Source organism: Clupea harengus, chromosome 12 (assembly GCF_900700415.2).
Source record: "Clupea harengus chromosome 12, Ch_v2.0.2, whole genome shotgun sequence".
NCBI lineage: Eukaryota > Metazoa > Chordata > Actinopteri > Clupeiformes > Clupeidae > Clupea > Clupea harengus.
The window spans coordinates 5,647,118-5,672,987 of NC_045163.1; the positions used below are offsets into that span (position 1 = coordinate 5,647,118).

Below are 25,870 nucleotides of genomic sequence, written 5' to 3' on the forward strand. Positions count from 1 at the left end.
GAGACTGACTGAGGCAATGGCAGCACAGCTGAAGGGGTCAACATTAATCTCTGCAATCAGCTCAGACCTGAGGCCCGAGGCACCCCTCTTTCCACACCTGATCAGTGCCCTAAGCAGAGGGGTGTAGGTATGCCCCTACATAACCTAGCCTGTGTGAAGACTTCAAATGATGTGGGAACTACCTCTTAGTCATACCTTAAAACCCATAGCCTTGGGCATCTGTGTTAAACACATGGGGAGAAGGGAAAGTGAGTCAATGGCAGCGCCGTCTGCAGTCCTCATCTGTAAAGCATATGATATTCGAGCCCTGGCCTGTAATGGAGGGTGAAGTACTCTCCTCTATCAATGTATTTAAAAACAGGTGGTGGCCATAACCCTTTGTGTTATGTGCGATCAAGGTACATCCCTTGAAGTGAGGAGTTCTGAAAGAAATCATAACAAACCCTGGGCCGGCAGCACAGAACCCTTCACCGTCAAACAAAACAGTTATCGGACCTGCACATTTGATTATAATGTTTACAGTAGGTAAGCTTTTGATTAACACAGTCTGAGTACAGGCAGACATAGCATGTCTTTTCACATCAGTGTCCCCCTTTTCTCATGTACCCTTTGTAGCAGTGGTGACAGAAGGAGGTGAGTCCTGTCCTCCATGTTTGACTGGACTAGCCGCTCAAGCTGCTCATTGAAAGTATTAAAATCTATTAAAATCGCCTCTACTTAGAATAACGCTAATACTGTTTTGCAAATCATACAAGGAGAGGTAATGACTGTAGCATTACTGTCATCAAGCCAGTGCAGGGGAATGTGGTGGAAGATGTGTTTACTGGAGAGATGGAGAGATTAGTGTATGCATTATTTTCTAAGCCAGATGGTTATTGGATGGTGACCATGGCATTTCATCATCGTTGGCTACAGTACAGATGTTCTTTCAGGTACATTGACAGCTGTTAGCTGTGCATCACAGTTCAACAAACAAATTAGTTCATTATGTTAGCATACCCTACAGGAATGTTGTCACTGTGAATCTGAAACATTTCCCATATCTCTGTCTTTACAAGACATGATGACAGATATTTACATCTTACCACAGGGGAAAATCCTCTGATGGCAAACCAAACTGCTGTCTCCTCTTTTAACTCGCATTCAGAGTCAGGTATTCCAACAGTGCCGTGACAGTGCATACATTGTTTGTAGACAGTTTTCAGGTCTGCCTGAAAGTGTTGTTATTAACAGGGGGGAAAGGTTTAAACCTCTCCCCATCCGTAACTTAAACTAAACCAAGTCGGAACAGAAACACTACAAAACCAACAAAACTACATCCTACACACTGTCCCTTCATGCTATAATTACATGGAAGTGGGACCTGACGTGTGTGGATGAGTGTGTGTGTATGTCAGCCCCAGAGAATGGCCACTTAACTGATTGCTGGTTTGCACCCCCTGCCCGGTGGCTCTCTCGACCGACGCAAGCTATGGCCAGCTTAAGCACCAGTGCCATGCAGTTCAGCTTCCATGCGTTCTTCTTTTTGGTCGGTGGGTACCTCACATTTGTACAATTAGCCACAGGTAGTGGCATCACTGAAGCCCTGCCTATAAGTCAGTACTTTCCCTGCCATGTCACCTCACCTATCCTCACATGCGTAGACAATCCTGTGGGAGCTGCAAGGACTTTTCCACACGTTCCTGCAGTCTCTTATTACGGGCAGAAAGCTTTGCGGAGAATGCCAAGTTATAATGAAAAGAATTGCCTGTAGAATAAATTACAGAAGTCACAGTCACTTAATGTCAAATGTTGCATATTTTGCCAAGCCTTGAAAAATGTTTTATCCATCATTATTTGAGAAGAATATGCACATTTTGTATTTATGTGTGTGAAATATTGATTAATAAGTATGTATTAAATGTTTTATGTTAAACGAAATGTACTTAAGGAATTTCCCATTTTGAGGGCATGTATTCTATAAAATGCAGTATTAGTCTTCAATATTTCATCATTTTACTTTATTTATTTATTTATTCATTCATTTCTCATTTTTCAATCAGTACTTATACTGAATCCTTATTGGATGTGCACTGAGGATATTCTTTCATTTATTTTTTCAGACAGTAGACCTTGGTAACATTCAAGGTTAAAATAAATCAGCATGGGCCTGTTCCAACATAAGTCATGAGTGCAATCCAGGATAATAGGATGTGTGTTGGATGATCTCATCAGCCAGGCTCAGGCTACTCAGAAGCATGAATTACGATTGTATTCAATCACCTCAGAATACACCGGTGTCATAAAGAAGAGATGAATCACACATAAAAAACAAGCTCACATTACCCATAGGCCTACGGACAAAAGCAAGATAAGGGAACATTCAAATTTTGAAATTTAGAAATGCAGTATGTGAAAGTGTTAAATAACAATTGCATTGTTCTGCTTCTTCAGTTACAGACTGCAGAAATGGAAAATCAATGTAAAAGAAATACAAGAAGAGGACCATAATGTTGCACTACTGTAGCACTGCCAGACCAGCTAAAATTCACATCCCTCCAATTATTAGAGGCTTACAATCACAATATCCATCCATTAAGATCAATCGCAATTATAGCATTAGACTAAAAGGAATAGACCTGACTTTTATGTGCTTTTAATTTGGCAGTTATCATGTGCTGGTAAGCCCTTGGATCCAGCGCATTTAATATGCATGGTTTGTGCCTTTTCTCAGTTCATACTCATCAAGAATTCATTATACATTAACATAAGACATTTATCAGCGATACAATTTTTTTATCAGTGTGCTTCCAATACCAACAAAATTTCCCATGATATCCAGGGGTTATTTTTAACATACATAACATCGTTGTGTTAATAAGGTACTTTGCCAAAAGTCGGACAAATTGACACAATACTGCCATCTCCTGGATAACCACAAAAGCGCATTTTTTTCAATCAGATGTCTATGATTTTTTACGTTCACAATCAGTTTTTTGTGTTAATGCTTTCTTAATAATCGGTGTTTAACTTTTAGAAGAGTATTTATCTAATAAGGAAAACGTTGTTTGAAATCCTCAACGTTGCTGGTTTCTTCAACCCCTGTTACCTGATATGACAGGTGTGTGTCGTCGCCCCCGCCGCCTACTGACGACTGTCACCGAACACATGCTGCCCTCACTTCGGTGTCTGATAGTGCCGTTTCCTTTGTACAATGATAGCAAGGTCTGACGGATTATAAAGCAAGCAACAGGTGCATAGCTTTTTACGCCCGTTCCGTGTTACTTGAATTCTTGGAATAGGTTTTGCAATGAGGGACCGTTTAGCAGAGCTGAACTTGGTAAGTTGGCATAATTTGTCGGTTTTTCTACCTATAATTCGGCTAACTGAACTGCATTACAAACTAGCCTCGTAACCACAGCCGAATGACTAGAAAGTAACCTAATCCATATTTTAAACGAAGGCTTGCATAAAGAGTTTCTCTGTAAATGACCGTGTTCTCCTGTTATTTAGTGTTTCTTATTAAGCAATCATTTAGCTCGCCAGGTGCTCAGTAACTGTAATATTGTCGGCAGCCTACAATCTGTAGCAATTATTAAATGAATCTGTTTCTATCGTGAAAACTTATACCGAAGCCTTTTAAATTATTCTTTTAAACAACCCTAGGGCTGTGTCCCCCCACCCCACCGAATTTTGTTGTTGCTCTTTCTTATGCTAGGAATCATTTCCTGTTTTAATGTTTGCCATGTCGTGGGCTTGGTTTATATGCACCCATACATCTTTTAATCTCATAATCATTCATGCAATATCATAAATCAGCCTTTCTAAATCAATGTTGTGTCATTGTCTCTCCCCAGAACAATAATTTACCAGGTGATGCCACGAACAGCGAAGAGAACACAACGTATATGGATGAGTTTTTTAAAAAGGTAAACGAAACTACGAGCTGCTCTAAACTAAATTTGTATAGACACAATATCTGTTTACATTGAAATGGGGTAATGATGGTTGGTTACTGTAGTGATTGTGTTAAATAACGAGCACCTTGTGTGTGTTCTCAGGTGGGAGAGGTCCAGATGCTTATTGATAAAATCTCCTGTCAGGTTGAAGAGTTGAAGAGGGCGCACAACACTATCCTGTCCGCTGCCAACCCAGAACTAAGTGAGCCAATTTTAATGTAGCGTCATCTGTTTTTGTGGTACTTCTACTATGATTTCGAATGACGATTTGGCCTTAAACACATGCTTCGTTTAGACATCTGACCCATTTAAATATTACCATTGATCAAACGTGGATCGAACTATAAACACTTTGATTTGGTTAGGGCAGTTAAGTATAGTGGCCTTGTGCTTGCCTGTCTTTAGAAACTAGACTCTTCTTTCCATCCCCTCTCTCCCTACAGAGAATAAACAGGAGCTGGAGCAGCTTAATAATGAGATCAGGAGGCATGCCAGCTCAGTTCAAATTCAGCTCAAAAGTAAGTGACACTGCCAGGAAACAAACCTCTACTGTTCCAGCACAATATGCTGTAGGTGTCAGAGGGAATTGCTCTTGCCTCTTCGCCTCAAGGTATATGACACAATTTTCTATTTATTGTAAATATCATTCATGCAGGGTTTATGATTTGTGCCTTACGATTGATAATTCTCCTCCATTACTTCTCTCTCTATCTCTCTATCTCTCTCTCTCTCTCTCTCTTCTGTCAGTTAAATGCACTTCCCTCTTTTCAGTGGCCTACCCATCTCATCGCTAGAATGCATTTGACTTGCAAAGCAGGTTGAAGGGGGAGAGCTTCCCCTGCAAAGAGTTGTCACAGACACTCATACACTTTATCATACACTTTATGTTTCTCAGATCAGTTTCACTAGGCAGTCCAAACAGCTTCTCCATTATTCACAAGATAGTAGAACACTGTATTCATAAATATTAGGGACTTGCTTGTGCTATTGTGTCTTAAAAGGGGTCTGTAGAGTACATCTGAAAGAGTAAGTGAAAGCTATTCATCATACAGCTTTTTGCTGTTAAAGTAAAATAAAACAGTTTAAGTCTAATTTAATTCATCAAATAAAATGTTGCTCACATTTTGTAAATGTATATATTCTAGCGCAGGATACTGAGTGGAACAGCAACTCCATAATCCTTGTTTCCTTGATCACTGATTAACCACATCATTATTTTCTGATTTGTGTAGACATTCAGACGTGCCAGCCTGAGGATGAAAACGCCAACACTGCCTCCGTGTGCCACCGCATTCAGAAGACCCAGGTCAGACCACAACACTGCACTTGAATATGCACTGATTCTGTTTGGGCATAAAGGTTAAAGGTCGCCTCATGCATGACAAGCACCGCACTCTCTTTTACTCCCTTTCCTCTGTGGATTTTTCTCTCTTTTTCTCCGTAGCACACAATGCTATCACGTAGGTTTGTCGAGGTCATGACCACGTACACTGAGGCCCAGGTGTCTTTCAGGGATAAGAGCAAAAGCCGTATCAGGAGACAGCTCGAGATCAGTGAGTAACATGTTGACCTCACGCGCACAAGACAAAACACACAGACACAGACAAAAAAAGCAGCCTGCTCTTTTCTGGTGAACTGAAAGGGCAGCTGGTCACACTGCTAAGTGAGTGCCGGTGAGCCACAGCTGGGAGGACAGTGTGTGCCTCCGGGCCTCAGTCACATGCTCACCACACCAGGGAGCAGACGGCAGGCAACAGGAGACACCTGCATCGCCGTCGCCTTGGACACGGCACACATGAGAGGCAGGCAACCAGGGAGTTAAGTGTTTGTTTTCTGGTCATGTGACCTGGGCTATTCACTTTCCCTGCTCTGGTGGAGGAGGATTCTCCTGTGTCTGCCTGTGAGAAGGATTTAACCTTTCCAGCAGATCTGGGTTTCAGATTTCCCCGTCTCAAATAATGATTTGAACATTCAAAAGAGAAAGTGATTGCTTGGCTGTCCATTTTTTTGTAGTGTTGAACAATGCAAAATTACATTGTAGTGTGATAAAGACCTGGGTAAATAATGGATTTGTTTTAATATGTTCAGACAAAGTATTTTGGGGTTGGGGAAAAGCTTCACCTCGTTCAAAGAAAAGAGGATGTAAACATATATAGTCATCTTCAAGCACAAAGCTTATTTTACAGCTCATTATACCTAATGCTTACTCTTCCATTCATAATTCATTTGCCACTTTCCTCCTCATTTGCCTCTGTAGTTACGCTGAGGTATTGGGAGGGCTGGTAGAAGCTTTTGCTTGAGTTTCAACCCCCAAATCCCTAAATTAAATATTAAAGATGATGGACACTCTCACTCCTGTCGCACAGAAGGTCATTTAAAAACCAGCAGTAATGTTGATATGATTGATTATGCACTATATGGTATGGGGTATGTGGACACTCCTCCTAATTCCTGTGTTCAGGTGTTTCACCTATTGTTAGCAGGAGCATAAAATCAAGCTCATAGCCATGCAATCTCCTTAGACTAACCTTGGAAGTAGATTGGGATGTACTGGAGAGCTCAAGGACTTTAAGTGTGGCACTCTCATAGGATGCAGTCTTTGCCACAAGTCAGTTTGTGAAATTTCTGCCCTGCCAGATCTGCCTCAGTTAACTAAGTGGCATTATTGTAAAGTGGAAGAGCCCATGAAGTGGCAGACCGCACAAACTTCCAGAACGGCACCGCCAAGCGCTGAAGAGCGTAGCGCGTGAAAACGGCCTGTCCTCACTCGCTTCAGAGTTCCAAACTGTCTCTGGCTGCAGCATCAGCACAAGAACTGTTCGCCGGGAGCTTCATGCAATGGGTTTCCATGGCCGAGCAGCTGCACTCCAGCCCGACATCGCCATACGCAATGCCAAGCGGAGGGGTTCACTGGACCGTGGAGCAGTGGAAAAGTGTTCTCTGGGGTGAAGAATCACGCTTTTACTATCTGGCAGTTTGATGGACGAATCTGGGTTTGGCCGATGCCAGGAGAGCACTACCTACCAGAATGCACGATGCCGTGTGTTTGGTGAAGCAGGGATAATGGTCTGGGGCGGTGCCTTCTGTTTGGTGAAGCAGGGATAATGGTCTGGGGTTGTTCTGGGTGGAGCAGGGATAATGGTCTGGGGCTGTTGGTTGTTCTGGGTTTGGGGCGAGACCCCTTAGTTCCTGTGAAGGGTAACGTTAATACTACATTTTAGACAATTATGTGCTTCCAACTTTGTGGCAACAGTTTGGGGAAGGCCCTCTCCTGTTCCAGCCTGACAGCTCCTCTGCACAAGCCAACACCCATAAAGACATGTCGGTCCATAAAGACATGTCGGTCCATAAAGACATGCCGGTCCATAAAGACATGTCGGTCCATAAAGACATGTCGGTCCATAAAGACATGTCGGTCCATAAAGACATGCCGGTCCATAAAGACATGTCGGTCCATAACGACATGTCGGTCCATAAAGACATGTCGGTCCATAAAGACATGTCGGCCCATTAGGAGTTGGTCCATAAAGAGATGATGTTGGGTGTGGAGGAGCTCCAGTGGCCTGCATAGAGCCCTAACTTCAACCCTATTGAACACCTTTTGGTTAGATCAACAATTGCCTTCTCGTCCAACATCTGTGCCTGGCCCCACAAATGCTCTTTTATGCTGAATGACACACTCCAAAATCTTCATATTAATGCCCATGGTTTTGGAATGGGATGGTCAGGTGTTGACCATACAACATAGAGCCTGATGTATTTAACTTGAAGTGAGAAAAATACCACGTGTTTCTAATTAAAGTAATCCAATTACCACTGTATATACATATCTTACCTTGTGTCAAAACATCTCTGACTAGAAAAGCTATTTCTACTTGTCTCTGTCTCATCCATGTCTCTGCTATACACATTTGTACAATTAACATGCGCTTTTTTCAACGGAGACATTCTTTTGTACAAACCACTATGGATAATTGATATCAGTGCACAGTCATGTTATGGACCAGTTGTTTAGAGTATTTCTTTAACCTTCAGCTGGACGGCTGACCACAGATGAAGACCTGGAGGCCATGTTGCAAAGTGGAAACCCTGCTGTCTTCACATCTGATGTAAGTGCCAACTAAATAGCATAATTATGTTGGTGTCATGGAGCTTAGGGTCACTAGGTGGATCATTTAATTTGCAGCTATCCTTCATTAAATCACTAATAATATTTAAACATTCACTTTACATGCCTTTTATTTGATTACAATGGATTAGGACAGGAAACAGAAAAACTGATTTCAATTACACATTTCTACACAGAACCACAGCTATCCTCCATACATACAATGGTTTGCTATAGAGCTCACAGGAGTCCAGTTGAAGACTCGACTAACTAACCAGTGTTTTTCAGATAGATCTGTGACGCTGCTGTAACCTCGCTCATTCAGTTGGCTTGGTTAGTCAAATGTACACCTAAAGGCGTGGTTAAGGGTGCTTGATTGGAAGCTGTCATTTTGCAAGTGCTCCATCCAGAAGTAGAGACATGGACACCTCTTGAATTGAAACTCTTGATCTCAAAACAAACCAAGCTCATTTTTTTTTTTTACACAGATCCTCCTAGATGCACAGATCACACGGAAGGCCATGAATGAGATCGAGTCACGGCATCAGGACATCCTTAGGCTAGAAGCTAGCATCAAAGAACTGCATGAGATGTTTATGGACATCGCTGTACTGGTGGAGACCCAGGTAAGACAGCATCCATTAAAAGCCTGCCATTTGCTGTGGCTTGGTGGGCTCGTCTGACAGTTTTGCTTTACCTGCTTCTTACCACTAGGGGGAGATGATGAACAACATCGAGACGAACGTGAGCAGTGCATCAGAGTATGTGATTAGTGGGAAGATTGCGACCAAGAAAGCAGTGCGCTACCAGAAACAGGCTCGCAGGGTAAGGCTCTTCCCCAGTTTCCCCAGCCTTTTCAAAAGTAGTGTGGAGGAGCAGTAGCAACCGTTTCCAGGCGCCGGACACTTATGCTAATGTGATGATGAAATGCTAATAAGCCTAAAGAGGCCTTTTGTGATGAACTAAAAGATGAAAAGCTGTGAAGTTGCTGTAAGCTTATGTTATAATTAGATTTATGTCTGAATAAAAAGTATTTGTATCTGTATGCCTGTGATTTTTATATTTTAAGTGTTTGTAAGAATTGTTATGCAACTAAAATAAACTATTGCTAAATAACTCTCAAATGGGGGTATATGAGTATGAGTGTGGACTGCAAGATTTCTTTTGCTCAATGTGTTGTATGAATCCCTAACCCAGCTTGAATCTCTGCTTCTTGTTTTGACAGAAATATATCATAGTTGCCATAGTTGTGCTGGTCCTGCTTGCTGTTATCGCGCTAATCGTTGGTCTCTCTGTTGGACTGCCTAAGTCCTAATTTCATCTCATTGGCTTTCCATTTACTGGGGAAGACATCACCACAGTCCATCAGAGAAGACATTGGAAGCCCTCAAGTGTCAAGTGTCCCTTAACTTATAGCCCTTAAGTGTTAGACCTTACTTTCCCTATTCTTGCAGACACTAGTGAGATTCCAAATCCTAGCAGAATGATGAGACATCAGTAACAAATAGACGTGAACATTCCTAACAACTTTATACAGACTGATTGATTGCAGGTACATTCTGTTGGTCCTGCTAAGCAGTTATAATGAGTAAATTCAGGGCTCAGTCTTTGTTCAACCAGAGCAGCACAGTAATGAAACAACTACCTCAGTTTGACAACAATGTGCATTTTCAGTTCCTGGTTTTCATTGTGCAGTCTGTAAGGCCAAAAGACTATGCACCTTACCTACGGAATATGCATCAATTGAAATAGTTGTGGTGATGACCTAGGCATGGCAAACCACCCATTCAAATCTAGACTTTTTTAGACTCAGGATGGTCTTGCTTAAGGTGTGAACTTGTCTTATCCTGTTTACATTTCTATGTGGAATGTTTGCAATTGTCATCATTTGACGACGGGCTCTTTCAATTACAGCAGTAATGTCAGTCGATGTTTTCTTTTCTTTCCTCACATTCAGTTGTGCCAAACATACTCATAATACGCAGCCACTCCTACATTTGTTAGTCTGCCTGCTTGGTGTTTAAACGCACTACAGTGATTCCGTCTTTCAAATGATTAAGTTAGCCATTACAGCATCGCTCTAGTCATCTTCTAGTGGTAGTGATCTTTGAAATATCCATTTGTCCTTGCATGGCAAACTTTCCTTACATATATCCTCCAAAAGAGGCATTGATAATGACTGAAAATTAAACATGTCAGGTAAGATCTGCTTTTTAACATTAGAAAGCATGGAGCACAGCTTGTTGTGTACCTTGCACTTTTGTGACTGTTAAGGAAGTGATTCAGCTGAATGATTGTATTGGTACGTCAACTTCAACAGTCCTTACACAATGGGATCCACAGCTTGTGTATATAGTTTGTGAAGATCTATACAAACAATGTGAATTTCATGAAAAAATAAAAGCGGTGTCCTTTTTGTTCAATACAGTCAGCACACTCTTTGTTCTCAGATAATTTCTTATATTCTCAGCTCTAGTTGCTATGGCTACTATGGTGATACTTCAGCCTCTTCCAGTGAACATGATAATGAGCTTTAAAATGCATTGCAAAAATGGAGAGAGACAGAAGAAACAAATCTTCACTTTCTGCATACAACAACACGTGCTTCACCTGTCCTTCCTCAATCTGGCATACTGGCAAATCCGGTGTCACTCTAGCTCTGACTCCACCCACGCAGGAAGTGGGTATATTTATAGTGTCCCAGCCTGGGCATGGAGAGCAGGGCCGGTGAGAGACCTACTGGAGCTCTCCAAACCCCCTCTATTTATACCTGCCGGCACAGCACACCTGGGCACTGGCCCAATTCAGCATCATCCACCTTTCCTTTTTTTTGCCAGTGTGCTTTGCTGACAAGAATGTGCTTTCACTCATGCAAATCTTCTACCAGACTCATCAATCACATCTAAGTAGCTTTTCCCAGTGGAGTTTGTGATTAAATTAATTTACAAAGGAGTAGGAACAATATGGGGTTGATGGTGCATAAACAACCTTTGTGTTCTTTTCAGCATCCTAAACAGCTTAGTTCAGTGCCTCAGGCGCTGTCAGATCAATCGGTGCCACCCAGAACTCCACTGCGCCCACGTCTAAACGCAATCAATACATGTCCTGATTCTGGTTATGCTCTCCTGTTATAATCAATAACTGCTATCTGCATATCATCAATCAATCATGTGCTATTTGTGTTATCTAATCCAAAGTAATTCTTACCTTTGTGATTTGCATGGATTGTAAAAGCTTTGATACGTCATCAGTGCTGGAGATGACACAGCATGGTGTGACTTAACATTTCTACAGTGGGAGTTATTGGCAAGGCCTTGTTTACGTCTGCCGTTTTCTGCCATTCTTGCTCTCTGTCCATCTTTCCTTTCGCCCCACGCTACCATATGGCCACACAGCGAGGGGCACCTGATGGAAGAGCGGCAGGAGAAAGATAGAAAGAGAGAGAGAGAAAAAAAAACAGGGAGAGATCAAGAACGACTTGCACACTCACTATTTCCACTGTGTTGTGGCAAGAGAAAAACAGACACACACACACACACACGCACACAAATGAGAGCTGCAGCAGTCTGTGCATAAACACACTCCTGCACCAGAACCATGGCGATGGAACTCACGGCGATGCCTCTGGAGGCACGACACACTCGCTCACACTCTCATCTCGCTCCAGACTGGGACAAAGGGAAGAGCACGCACATGGTTGATCTCTCCTTCGCCTCCCACTGCTCTTAACAGTTCCCTTCTTAGCATTTAGCAGCAAGAGAGAAGAGGCCAGAAAACCCCCTAGGATACCTACAGTCCCTCGCAGAGAAAGAGAGGAGAGCAAAGAGTGCAGAAGAAACCTGGAGCAAAGGTAAGGCATAGACAGGCCATAACATTAAATCTACATAAAAGAAAGAATTAGAAGAGTATGAAAGGGTGTATTAGTATTAGTGGTGGTATTTCATCATTGTAAACATAACCTTTTTTTGTTTACAGAAAATGTTCTGGCGCTTAGAGAACGGCCATTGACAGACGAGTACCTCATGTTATTGAAAACACAAAAGGTAACATGGTGGTCAAAGGTGTAGATGACAGAACCATTGTGTATCAGGATTACACTTTTACATTTTACATGAGAAATAAAGGACCTGCTAAAAGTGTGCAAGCTGAATTAGAGAAACACAAATAATGTCTTTTGTTGGCTTGGCAACTGTCAAGTCCCTCCAGAAATCTCTTCATTCGGTGCATTTTGTGCTTTACACTGTACTAAGGCATACTTTGTTTTGTAGGAAAATACTACCAACCTGCTTTGCCTCTTACTGGATTTCCATGTCATTCTGAAATGAAAAATCTGACATACTTACTGATTATGACACATGTAGTGATGTGACCTATCACGCAAAAAAATGTTTTTTGTTTATACAGCATGTCACAGGTTTTTGGTGCATTGAAGTGCCTCAGGGTGTTCTCCCTCTCTCTCTCTCTCTCTCTCTCTCTCTCTCTCTCTTCTATCTCTCTCTCTCTCTGTTGTTGGCTGGGTAGTTGTCACTCACAGGCAGATGCTGCTCCCCGCTGGGTCAGATGACTTCGCTGTTGACTGGCACGGCTCCGGGAGCAGTGGTACACTTTGGGCAGGTGCGATCTGAGGTGGGTAGTAAGCTGTGCTGATCAGTCTCAGGGACACTAGAGGGATTCGGGGAGTAGTGCTGGTATTTGTAGTCTTTTTGTAATGTCAACAATCTGCTCTGAATTGTGTTTTTGCTTAATTTAGAGATGTTTTCTTGTTTAAAAAGAACAGTTATTAAAATGACCATGACTTTACATAAGTATATGCTAATATGTATATGAAAATACAGTATATTAACGGCACCCATGGCATTATAATGCCATCTGCTGTTATGATAGAGGCAGGGTACGGTTGCTAAGTAATGTATAAAAGCATTTTAATTTACTTGTCAACTTGCCAGAATTGAAAGTGTTATTTTTCCTAAACAAACCCAAATGGCTACAGTATAACCCAAGCTGTAGACGCAAAGCAGTTAAACAGAAGGTTACATGAAAAATTAGCTCTAGGTAATTAACCACTTGAAGACGCTTCTGGTTGACTGATTTGCTTCCATTTTTATTGGTCATTGGTTTTTCTTTTTTGTCTTTTGTCTCTTCATGTTCACCAGAGCTTCACCAACAGTTTCCCAGAAGCCGGCTGTCACCTAAGCACTTGTTTAGTGGATGCTGTCTCTTCTAATGCTGCATGATTGTGAGGGGATTGTGGAATGGGATTTTGTTTGCTCTGCATTTGAATCAGCAGAAAGAAGCTGATCCAACAGCCCTTCCTGTCTTTGTAGTACTCTGACAATTTAATCCGCCGCTCGCCCTCTTATGTAAGGGAGTAGCTCACATATTGATAATCCCAGGTCATAGTTGGCTGCCACCGCTCTCAAAGTACCAGTCTCGCAGACCTCTGGCACTGCGCAGCAGGACAATGCTGACACGCAGTCCATGAACACAGCTAGGTACACTGCATGGCGCCATGGAGGTTTGTGTCTAAAGAGCTCTAAAAGGTGGGTGGAAGTGAAGGACTATGGCTAAATGGTAGGGTTTTTGCTGAACTGTTTTAAAAACTGTTTTTGTTATTGTTGTTTGTTTGTTTGTGTGTGTGTGTTTTTAAAGATTGTGATGAAGGGCCGGGGTCAGAGATCCGTTGATGTAGAGGAGCTGCTTCGGCAGTCTCAGGGGGAGTTGCTGTGGATACAGAGACAGCTGTCAATCATCTCAGCGAGAAATGCTCGGCACACACGGGCTAAAGACAGGGTGAGTCTTTGAAAAGCATTTATCTTGTTTCAATATGAGGAGATTGTTTCAATATTTATCAGAAAAATGGTCATGGTAATACAGCATGGCAATAAAACGTATGATTTTGAGCAACACCATGCAACAATTTGCCACTTTTTGAAGTACATTTTATAGGCAACTAGTTTTGGTATGATCTTCAAATGAATTTTGACTATATATGGTGATGTAAAGGACAGATAAACACACGTGCCATTTCCCCAAGCCATCCAGGATATGCACTATGTAGTTCTGTGTTCCAGGCCAGAACTGCAAACATGTAAGAAAAGCATTCACAGGACAGTATTGCCAACTAGGATGTTAGCAATCAATTATCAGTGTTAACTGTGCTGTTGAAGGTGGTTTGCAAGGCTTTTACATGTCTTTCAGGTAGTTGGCTTGCTACTTTCACACCAAACTCCTTACTGCTGCTTTCATTTTAAATGGAATTTTTTTTTTTACTGTCGTTGCAACAAAGATGTAATACACACACATGTGTAGTTTTGAACTTGTTCAGGAGAGGGCAGCCTCACACTCCATTCAAATCCTGTCACTAACATGTGTCTCTGTCCACCAATCACAGCTCGAAAACCCAAACATGACTCATAAGCAAATCAGAGGGGGTGTGGTTAAATGGTGTTGTCAAATGACAACATGCCCTCTAAAACATATTTGCATTTTAAAGGGTGTGGCTGCAGCTCTTTGTCCAATCGGATTCTGATTGTGTGCTGACTGATCTGTGTCTCTAATAGAGGCACACGATTCCTTAAACAAACCCATGTATTTGTGGAAGACTGCTCGTGAAGAGGGCGGAGAGGGATGGAGAGAAAGAGAGAGAGGGAGGGGGAGAGAGAGAGAGGGAGGTAAAAACCAGCCACGGTTGCTAAGCAACAGAGCAAAGGAGAGGAGACTGTAACATGTTCTCTGTTGAGTGTATTTTCCCCTTTTAGTTAGTTATTTATTTATTTATTTCATAAAGGTCTTTCTCTCTCTCCCTCCATCCCTCTCCCTCCCTCTCTCTCTAAAACACAGAACACACACACAGGCTCTGGCAGCTGATGGCCAGTCCTGCACCTGCAGCCAGTCTTGTTTCAGTAATCCACCGTAATTCCACCCCACCATCTTTGAACCCTTGTTGCTCTGCTATTTCGCCTGCAATGCAGCTGTAGGCACAGGTGCCTGTGTCTAGTCAGTCAGTCACCAGCCCCTCAGAGACTCTTTTAAGAGGGGGGGGGGGGTCGGGGGCAGGGTGGCCGGGTCTGATGGCCTGAGCGATTGTTGAAGCACCAGGACAGAGGAGAAACAGGTTGAGAGGGTAATCAGCGTGGATGACAAAGGATTATTATGGGATGGACTGGAGGTCAGGATTGGAGGGGGGGAAAGACAGGGAGCATGGTGATTTTGATGAAAGAGAGATGGGGGTTGGCAAGAGGAGGTTGAAGGTTGGGTGTTGGTTAAGGGGAATCAAAAGGTAGTTTACCCCTGGCTGGTTTTGTCTTAGCAGTAATTGGGCTATGATGTGTATATGTGTGAGTGTTTGTGTTTGTGTTTGAGCTACATCAGGGTGGCTTGCAGGCAACACGTAATAAAAAGAGAAAAACTGAAGAAAAAAATGATTTACACATCAATGATATGAGAGCCAATGCACTCCAGTACGTTCTGTGAGTGTGTGTGTCAGATGGGGGTTGGGGTGGAGAGAGAGGGGGAGGGAGGGGGAGAGAGAGAGAGAGAGAGAGGGAGAGGGTGGGGGTGTCAGAGTGAGCAGGCATGAGCATATTATCGTATGTGAAGAAGAGAGGAAGAGTGCGAGTGTGAGCATGCGCACGTCCATGGATGGAGTGAGAGAGTGAGAGAGAGAGAGAGCGAGCGAGAGAGAGAGGAACCGTGAGAGAAGCAGAGAGGGACTTACTCTGTGGTGGTGCAGCAGTGCTCTCTCTGCAAGGAGGAAGAGAGAGAGAGCGAGCGTGAGGGAGCGTGAGGGAGCGTGAGGGAGAGAGCCCACTCTTCTGCTCCTCCGGCAGCCTGCCGCTGAGGGCTGAGTAGAGCGTTTTTAGTGCCGGCTCAGAACACACTCTCTGACTCTCGCACGGGCGCACACACACACACACACACACACACACACACACCCACCCACACACATGCACGCGCACGTACACACATCCATACGCGCACACACACACACACACCACAGACGTGTCGTCACTGCCAGGCTATTTGCCACTCCTGCCAGCCGGTGAGAGTCGTCCTGGGAAACGGTCGTCCAGGGAAACGAACGAGGCAGCTCGCGAGGTATGGCACGCGCTCACCCACCTGTACTGTTTGTTTTTAGCAGGATGTGTACATAGGCTACGAGAGGAACATATACAAACAGATCTTTATTTATAGGATGTTGCAGGGTTCCGTACGTGCAGGGATGCGTGGATGTGTAACTCTAATTGTGAACGATGCTGTCAGTGCGATGTCTTTGTGTGGGCGTGATGCTGTTCTCAGGTCAGCAAGAGCAATCCCTGCCCCTCCTTGTGGCTCACAGCAAAGAGCCACCAGCTAACTCATGAAGGGAGAATGAGGGAGCGTGATCCAGGGAAAGGCTCACATACCGAGCCAGGATAGGCTCGGGACAGGCAGAGTAGGGAGAGGGAGAGGGAAAGAGCGAATGGATGTGTGTGTGTGTGTGTGTGTGTGTGTGTGTGTGTGTGTGTGTGTGTGTGTGTGTGTGTGTGCGTGTGTGTTCCATGATTGATTGGCTGGGTGAGCAGGCTGGATGGATGGCGCTGTAGATGGCAGCGTCGCATGAAGCCGCTGAGTGCATTTCTGTGTGTGAGGGCGAGAACATGTGAGGAGCTCGGCCCTAGCCCTAATGCCCTGAGGAGAGGAGTAGTGCTTTAAAGAGACAGCCAAACCAAGAGGTTGGAGGGAGGAGGAGACGGAGGAGAGGGATGAAGTGAGTGCGCTAGTGAGGGAGAGAGAGAAGATAGTAGAAGAGAGAGATAGAGGGACTGAGAAAGTGCTTCAGAAAAGAACGTACTTCAGGTGTGACTGTATTTGGTCAAGGTCATGCCCAGCATCTGTGGTGGTGTAATAAGCACAGTCCTTTCACACATTGGGTTGTGCCAGTTGACAAGAGCCGTTTTTCACCAGCACTACAGCCTCTAGGCTCATCGGCCAGTGCGTGTAGACCACAGGTGAATCAGTGTAGCCTACATCCCTTTGAATGAAAACCTTGCTAATTACTAGCACAGTAGAGGAAAATGACTAAAAGGACAATCTCTCACACAAAGGATGACTGACTGACTGCAGGTTTTGATCCATGTTTAATGTGTGGGGTATTCTTACTGGTTTGTGGGAGAGTGAGCTATTTGGAGTTGGGGTCAGACAGACATTAGTCTGTCAGAGGGCCAGGTTGGAGCAGGTTCTTTGGCGGTCTCACAGCTAGCTCTGCTAGGTTCGTGGGGTTCCTGGTTGTCTGGCTGAGGATTTTTTTTTTTGGATTGCCCGGTGTGTCTGCCAGCTGGCCTGCTGACAAGCCAACAATTACAAGTATTAGAGGTTGGAGGAGCGGCATGTGTATCAGGATTATGTAATCATCTCATGGAGATCCTCTGCTAAGACCCTCATGCACACACACAGATACATATACACATATTCTCTCTCTCTCTCTCTCTCTCTCTCTCTCTCTCACACACACACACACACACAAACACACACACACACACACACACACACACACACACTCACACTTGCATACAAACAATGGTTTGGAGCATCAGGAACTATAAGACACCGGCTTTCCACTTAGTCACTAGAGATGAAACAGTTGCCTGACAGTTGGCAGCGTCTCTCTGTGTCTAAAGGGACCGAAAAACTGGAGGTGCAGCATCATATGCAGCAGAGAGAAGCAGCACTGACAGCACAAAATAACTCAAATGTTGTCTAAAAATAGCTTTTCAAAAAACATTTCTGTGACATTCAGTACTTCAGAGGTGCAAAATCCAAGTGGGTGTACTCGTGCCTGCATCAGGCAATCGCCTCGAGTAACACCAGCTGGGGATGGTGACGGTGAAAATCTCACCGGGGGGACACCCCCCCGCCCCCCCCTTTCTAGGGCCTCCTCCCATCCAGAGGCGGCCCTGGGTGTACTTTTGTTTAATATCTGTTATCTACAGAAGGGTAAGATCAGAAGGATATAATACACATCCATTAGCGTAGCATTTGCCTCAACACATACTGATATCACATTCTCAGATCTACACACATAAGACTGGGCGCATCTGGTTTCACGGATCCTGTACAGTATTGAGCGGGATTCCCTTCTTTTCCCAGAAGCAAGCTCTCGCTCTTAGCATTTGGTCTTAAAAGCTTTGAGTGGAGGCGGCGGTGGGGTGCGCCTCAGAACATTTTTGAGCTACATTTTAGACCGCATTTAATGAAAAAAAAAAAAAAGATCTGAGAGACACGGGGGGAAAAAAAGGGGGTGAGAGGAGGAGCAAGCCAAACGCTGTCTGGTGAGACAGGAGAGATTGAAACGCTCAGGGCTTGAGGATCACAGGCCGCTTTGGCTTCATCAAGGAGGGGGAATGTCGCAGCTTCAGAGTGGCTGGCAGATACCGCAGTGCCTGGCATTTTCCCTGGGAATCCAATCACTGGCACCGGCCCACCTGACTACAGAAGGCTCCAGCCCTCGTGGCGTGGTGCGTGCTGTACCTTCCCATCGAGTACCTCCGCCGCCTGTTTTTTGTTGTATTCCCCCCCCCCCCATTTTTACTCATCCCCAATCACTTGGAGGCCCCATCTCCACGGACAGCCTTTTAAACGGGAAGAGTCCTGCTTGTTTCATCGCTCCCCCAGGGAGCCGGGCAGTTTAAGAGGGACCACGGGAGACATGTCCAGTGGAGAGTGGCTAATGTCAGCAGGCAGCGATGGCTCCCCTGACTCAGCCTTTGCTAGGATGAGCTGAATGCCAACTCGTCTCATTTTCTCTCTTTTTTTGCGGGCTTTACTCCATCCATCCCACTCTTCACCCTCATTCATTCCTTCATCCTCGGGGCCTCGGCCACAGCAATCAGCCCGATGGCAGATTTCTCTGTCATCTGGAGGGCTTCCTGTTTGTGTGTCGTGGCAAAGGCAGACGGTCCGCCTGGGAGTGTCTGCTACTCCTGCGAGTCTTTGCGACAGGGAACCCATCCAGCCGAATCTGAGTAACTGTCCTCCCACTCACTGGCTGTTCGGGTGCCCATATGGCAGTGGATTATCAGACAATGTTCCACCTCAGTTTTGCATTATCTACAATAATACATGCCAACTCTGATGGAGCACATGGTTGGCCACTTGTTGTCTTAGGTATTAATATGCAAATCATTGTATTGCACACCAGTGTTACATCTCTGTAGGGAAAGACCGGAAAGGCTTGCGGTGAGGAAGGCCATGGATGCTAGTAGTTAGGGAGAATGCTAAATGACTTCATTAGTGAATCAGCCAATAAGTTCTTTGATCAATAGCCATTAAAGAGTAACTGCTCCCTAAAATGTGTAAATTATGACTGAACTGTGATGAAACACATTAATGCTGATGTAAGTATCAACAAAATCACCGTTATTATATTTCATTACATACATTTTATTGGTTGAAATGGACTCAACATACCATCTTCTGTCAAAAACACATTGAACCTTGCATGGCCAATGCTGACGTGGACTCTACTTTTTGGGACTTATCCACGTCATGAAACGGGCAGCCCACCACCCCCAGCCCCCGCCCAAGAGTGTGAGTCTCATTTTCATTTTCTGATTGAGACTCATTCAAAGGAATTTATACACCCCAGCCCCCCCCCACTCCTCTCAGCCCCTTGACTTTTTTATAGCATTTTTCAAAATTATGCAGTGGGTGGAGTTTGGCTCAGAGCTGGGGGTAAAGGTAAACCAATTTGAAGTGTTGCAAGAACCAGGTATCTTAAGACACTAATCACCGCAATTACATTTAATGGCTCAGTTTGTAAATCAGCCAGCTACTTCTGTAGTTCGCTGGGCCAGGATGAAGGCTTCACTTGACCGGCATGTAGATTTAGAATGCCAGCGAAATCAATAGAGGGTTGGAGGGGCCTCCAGAATAATTGAAAGCTACCTGCTCCAATGGCGTGAGGCCTGGCAAACACCGGCCCTTTCAGTGGGTGATCACATGAAACTGTGACAGGCTACTAAGTGTACATGTGTCACCGTGGCCCTTTGAAGTGCTCTCCAAGCGGCTAGGGGCCCCTCCATGAAACAGCAGCGGTGGGATCATTCTAAAGCATACTGGCAGCGCTTGACACTGCCGCAGATAAAGCATGAATAAATCATTAGTGATGGACATGGGCAAGGGAAAGGGGGCTGGTTTCACCGGCAAAACATTCCTAGTGCAGAGGGAGTTTCATCACTGCAAGCATCTAGCCCTGAGGGTCTCTCTCTCTCCCTCTCCCTCTCTCTCTCTCTGTCTGCCTCATTGCTGCAGTGCTGGCCTCTCAGGGAAGCAGCAGCAAGGCCCTGGTACTCTGTTCTTGTTCACTTCACTTCTAATATCTAGTTTAGTGTACAGTGTGAGTCACTTCAACCATGTCTTAAAGGCCCACTCCAGCCACCATTACACCCTGATTTTCCCCTGAAAATGGATTCGGTGTGATATGCCTTTGGTCCGTGCCGATACAGAGTAGCCAAGCAATGCTCATAGATGCCAGATTGTTGAAACGTGGACAAGGAGACTAGCAAGAAAGATACTTGGACTATAAGGCTGTATTAAGTCCATGTATAGCACTAAATGGACTTCATAACACTAAAAAGATCTAAAATGAAGTAGGCCTTAAAGCCCTTGTGAAGAGTGACTGGTCTTGTGACTGAGTCTCAAATATACAATCCCAGCTGTGGTCCTCAAGAATTCAATTATTGACCTGATGGCTTGGACTGGTGATTGACGAATGTAACTTTGCTAGTTTTTGCAGTAACACTCATGTTCACATGCTCCATTGCTGTACAGCCCATTTGACCAGTCATAAAGTAGAGTTCTCTTTTCTTCTCTTCTCTTCTCCTCTGTCCTGCTGAACTCCACCTGCCCGTCCCTCACGCAGCTGAGACATGAAGTGGCGCCGCAGCAAGTCCCCACCCTCTCACCTCAGAATGTGAATCTCTGTCAGCTGCTTGAGGACAGAAACCGAGCCCTGAAGCGTGAGCTGGCCACCCTCAAGCAGGAGAAACAGCACTACAAGTCCCTGGTGAGTCCCAGCTCAGCATTCCTCTCTTATATACACTCCTTTCTGTGGATCATGTTGCCGTAATCCACTTGCCGAAGAAAATGTTCAATTAACAGAAACAGAGTTTGTGGGGGCTGCTGAGTGGCTGTACTATGCGGGGGAAAATGAACTGACAAGTGAGGAGGGCGAGTTCCTTCAGGGCCACACCAGGTCCCAAGACATAGCGATGCTGGAGCAGTTGTCCTGGCAACGAGCCCATGAGAGAGTGAGAGAGAGAGAGAGAGAGAGAGAGAGAGCAAGCAGGGGCCATGTCAAGCCCCCATTTTTTTTTTTTGTAGCAATGCTGTTTGGTCTAGATGTGAGCCAGGGAACAGAGAGGCAAGATATCAGCAAAGCTTTGCTGCACTAATGCAAGCTGACTAGTCATCTGCATTAACAGGGCGTAAACCTAAGCCAGGCACGGAGCGCCGGAGTGGCACGCTACACATTCCTGGCATACATCTTGGAAGATTATGGCCAACAGTTTTTTTCTATCATCACGGAAATGTTTAGTTTTTGTGAAAGCAGGTCTAATCTACTTGTTATATAAAAGCAAGACATTTCTTCAGTATTAATTCTGAATGGTGAAAGAACAATGTGGCAATATGTAAATCCCTCATTTATAATGCAGGCACAAAGTTGTATTATTAATAAGCAGTCAGAGCATGTATGAGTGCATGCCTGTGTATAGGTTAGGTACAGAGTGGGAGTAAGGGCATGCCTGTCAGCTGCAAGTGTGCGTGCGTGTGCCGTAGTCATTGAGTTTGCATTTGGTAGTGCGCTCTTCCCTCCATGCATTTGTGATGTCATTCTTCTGACAAGAAAGAAAACTAATAAACTAACCACGATGCTGTAAGCATAGTAATGTTGATCGGGTTGATTTGTCGTGTTGCAATGGCAAAGACTCGGGCTCTGCAGTGTGTTTGAGATGCTGTGGATTCAACAGTGGTGCTCAGCCCCTCAGTCCTCTGGCTGGTTGCCAAGCGACCTTTGTGACGGACGGCTCCGGCGGCGCACCTGTGGTGAGGGATGACCTTCGGTGTTCCTCCAGGAAGACACTCGGTCCCCGAGCACCATGAGCAAATGAGGAGGCAGGGCTGCTCCTCCACACACACACACACACACACACACACAGAGAGAGACACCCCTCCTGCTGTACAGTCTCCATGGCAACACCTCTGTTTTCAGTCTGTACTCACTGTGGCCAGCCCCTTCACCACTCCCCCGTAACAGTTATTGCACACGCCGACTACCCTGAGAGCAATGACTGTACGAGCTAATTAATAAAGCGGCTGGTAATGTTGTTGAGTTAAACGCCCACCGTCTGCATGGGGCCCGTCCGTGCAGTTATTTAGCGCGATGACACGCATGGCAGGAGGAAGCTCAAGTGGAGGCGGATGCGAATGTGAATGTGGATGCGGATGCCGACGACGGTAACGGCGTTGGGTGACGGCGATGTCCCTCTTTGCGGGGGGAGAGTCACGGCTCAATGGGGATGGCTTCATCTCGGCACTGCGGCCCGGCGGAGGGAGGGCTGGGGCTGGGGCTGCCAGTGCTGCCGGGCCGTAATAGAATTAGACTCAGACAGCGGCTCGCTCTGCTCCTCTAACTCCATTATCTGGCCTTATCCTTCCTGCGTCTGCCTGCACACACACACACACACACACACACACACACACACACACACACACGCGGGTGCTGACTGGAAGAGGCCCTTTAAAGACACAGGGTCAGTCCCACTGCACTGGGCCTGCGGTCGGGAAGGCGTTTCTGGAACCAGAGCAGTGCTTGTGCTTCAGCTCGCGTACACACACTCTGCCTGGACTCCCACAGTGCCCAGAAAGAACAATCTGTCTGGCTTGAGTCAGAGATTGGGTTATGCTAACATAATAGACTATCAACAGCAAAGGTTAGGTAACCACAATTTATGGTGGTCTACACGTGGTCTAAGGGAGCCTAACAGTTTACTGAATTGAATTGATTATTTATATCAGATTTGATACTGTTAAATGTGTATGTTTCTGACTTTTTATAGTGTCACCTACAGATCATAGACATGGAAGAGCACAGGTGGCATTTATCTTGTAGTTGTATTTAGACTCTGTTGTTCCTGTTTTTGCCTTCAGGACCATAGTCTGTGTGTAGAGCTCAGAACCATAGTCTGTGTGTAGAGCTCAGAACCATAGTCTGTGTGTAGAGCTCAGAACCATAGTCTGTGTGTAGAGCTGTGCTTTTCCCTCTAGAGTCGCCAATTTCACTTCCTGTTCATATTACTGGGCAGGACTGTGTGTACGTGTGTGTAAATTTCATTTAGCTGTGAAATGACCCGAGACCAGATATAATTATATCAGACCAAGCAGCAAAGAGGTGGGAAGTCAGCACTGGGGACTTTGTAGTGTGTGAGTGTGTGTGTGTGTGTTTGTGTTTATGTGTTTGCTTGGATGTCTTTGTGTTTACATACTCCTATTCTTTGCATGCTTGTTTGTGTGTGTGTGTGTGTGTGTGTGTGTGTGTGTGTGTGTGTGTATGTTTGCATACCTCTATTCTTAGTCTAATTGAATTCGTATCACAAAAAGGTTAATCCTAAACCAGCAAGATGACCAGAAACGACATTTCAAGTCTTTATCAAACTATCTCCAGTCTGAGACAGTGCTTGAGCCACATGCATTTCCAACAAATGCTTACCTGTTGTTTTTCTGTCCATCCATTAAGTGAGGAAGACATATACGTGTCACGTGTGAATAGATTGATCCCCAGTGTGAACTCAGCCCTGCGGGATCAATAAGGAATTAGTCCGTGCACATCTGACCATGATGAGACCGCTCCCAAAAGCGTCTACTTTTATTGAGACAAGAAATGCCACACTTTGAATTTCACATGAGCTCCTTAAAGCTTTGAACAGAATGGCCATGTCTCAGAGTCTCTTTAGTTTAGCTTGTATTATCATGCTCCCATGGTTTGAAATGATTTAATGATGTCATGGTTGTTGATCAGGTTTAATTTAGGTTTAAAGTAGTAAGGATGACAGGCACTGTATTCTTTCCCTTCTAAGTGCTAAACATTTCATAAGCGGTGGGAAGTTGACGTTATGGGAATGAGTTTGTCGGTGGCTTTTCGTACGCTGACTTACCATATTGCAGGATCCTCTCCATCATCAAATGGTTAAGGGCTTCCTGCTGTGTGGTACATGGGGCTAGTCCACGCTTTGGATCAAAGACTAGAATAAATATTCCACAGATAAAAGGAGTTGTGCACATACACCTTAGGATAAAGCACAGAAAAAAACCCACATTGTAAAGTGGGTCAAATGGTTGTTGTTCTCTACTTTGTTCTGGTTTGGGTATTTGACGACATGGGGCAGAGACTGGGGCAAAAACAATATTTGATCATTTATCTAAAATTTTGTTCAATATCACTCTTTCTTCTCTCACCCCTATTCTACCATTCTAATATTCATACACATTCCACATCCCACATCCATCCACACACATCCACATTCCACACAATCCTAATGCGCAGGCTTGAACTCCTGCGTTAGGTCCAATCTAGTACAGCACACAAATATATCCTTTACTGAAGGTAAACTGGTGTTTCCCAGCATCCTTAAGTGAAATATTGCACTCAAAAGTTAAGTTAATTGAATGTTCTTGCTGTTGTTGTGTATTTGAGGGGGGTCATTTATTTGAATGACACCTTATGCCCCGGGGTCATAGACATGGTATAATGTGTTTGTCATTTCCGCTGCAATCCTGATAATTGGGTGACTATTTAACCTTTCACTCTCTTTAGTGAGTTAGGCAAAGGCGCTTCTTCTGTGGGGCTGGCTGTTATGGAAGAGAAGTCATTCTGCTTCATGGTAAAATATCGCCTTAGCCTTATTGGATAATTATACCCTCCAGTTGAAAACCTACGCTTCTTAGTCACTCTGCATAATTCCTTACCCTCCCATCCAGTGCAGTGCAAGCCCACACACATGAACACACAAGACATGCGTGTACACTCCCCTTTTACCACATAACAGAGCTGTGAATCATGTCAAGGCACAGGGTGACTCTTTGTGCACTTCACTCATATTGTTTAAGTGATCAAATTGAATTGATATAGAGACAGTGTTATGGCTAATGCAGTATTTTTGGTAAAAGCGCACACATAGTTACAGGAGGAACACATTTTGTATTCCCAAAGAAAAGGTCTCTCCTGGTATGATGTGAAGGCGTGGGGCCTGCAGCCGTGGTGCCTAATGTATGTTTCATGTTGGGTGAGGAGGGTACTGGGTCAGGAGGCAGGATTGGTGCACTGCCTTGTCCTCCGACGGGCTGCCGAGTTGCTTATGTGCGCCTGGCAACCCAGGGAAGCGATGCGTTTCTATGGCAATGTGCTGAGGGGTATGTTTGCTGTGCTGTGATTCTCTGTGAGAGGGACAGGGACAGAGAGAGAGAGAGAGAGAGAGAGAGAGAGAGTGTGTGTATGGCAAATGTTCTGATTTAATGCCATGTCTCCTGTGGAGTGCGAGAGAGAGAGCGAGAGAGAGAGAGCGAGAGAGAGAGAGACATTAATCAACCTCTTTGCCTAATTAGCCGCTTTCCTCTCTCCAGCACCCACCTCACATCTGCAAATGGGGCGCGCTGGAGGGGAGGGGTCAAGATTAAAAGAGACCCCACCCCTCCAGAGCATGCTCTCTCCCTCTCTCTTTCTCTCCCTCCCTCTCTCTCTCTCTCCCTCTCTCTCTCTCCCTCTCCCTCTGCCTCTGCTCTCTCAGGC

General features: G+C 44.8%; 2 protein-coding genes across 7 annotated transcripts in view; both read left to right on the forward strand.

Moving 5' to 3' along the window:
- Positions 1-3,069: 3,069 nt before the first annotated feature.
- On the forward strand, positions 3,070-10,914 carry LOC105913322 (syntaxin-2-like). The gene is made up of 10 exons (XM_012842376.3): positions 3,070-3,319; positions 3,837-3,908; positions 4,041-4,140; positions 4,382-4,456; positions 5,171-5,244; positions 5,383-5,491; positions 7,974-8,047; positions 8,535-8,672; positions 8,761-8,871; positions 9,272-10,914. The coding sequence occupies exons 1-10, from the start codon at positions 3,290-3,292 to the stop codon at positions 9,359-9,361; spliced, it is 873 nt and encodes a 290-aa protein (XP_012697830.1). The 5' UTR covers positions 3,070-3,289; the 3' UTR covers positions 9,362-10,914.
- A 1,650-nt stretch (positions 10,915-12,564) lies between these two features.
- The window catches only part of rimbp2a (RIMS binding protein 2a), a 57,438-nt gene continuing 44,132 nt past the window's right edge, over positions 12,565-25,870 (forward strand). For 2 of the 6 annotated variants that reach the window (XM_031577301.2, XM_031577302.2), the window contains exons 1-2: positions 13,253-13,836; positions 20,948-21,091. In XM_031577301.2, coding sequence (XP_031433161.1) covers positions 13,615-13,836; positions 20,948-21,091 — 366 coding nt within the window. In that variant the 5' untranslated portion in view covers positions 13,253-13,614. Of the gene's footprint in view, positions 12,673-13,252; positions 13,837-20,947; positions 21,092-25,870 lie in introns of those variants that run through there. The other 4 variants (XM_031577304.2, XM_031577305.2, XM_031577303.2 and 1 more) reach the window with 3 other exon arrangements.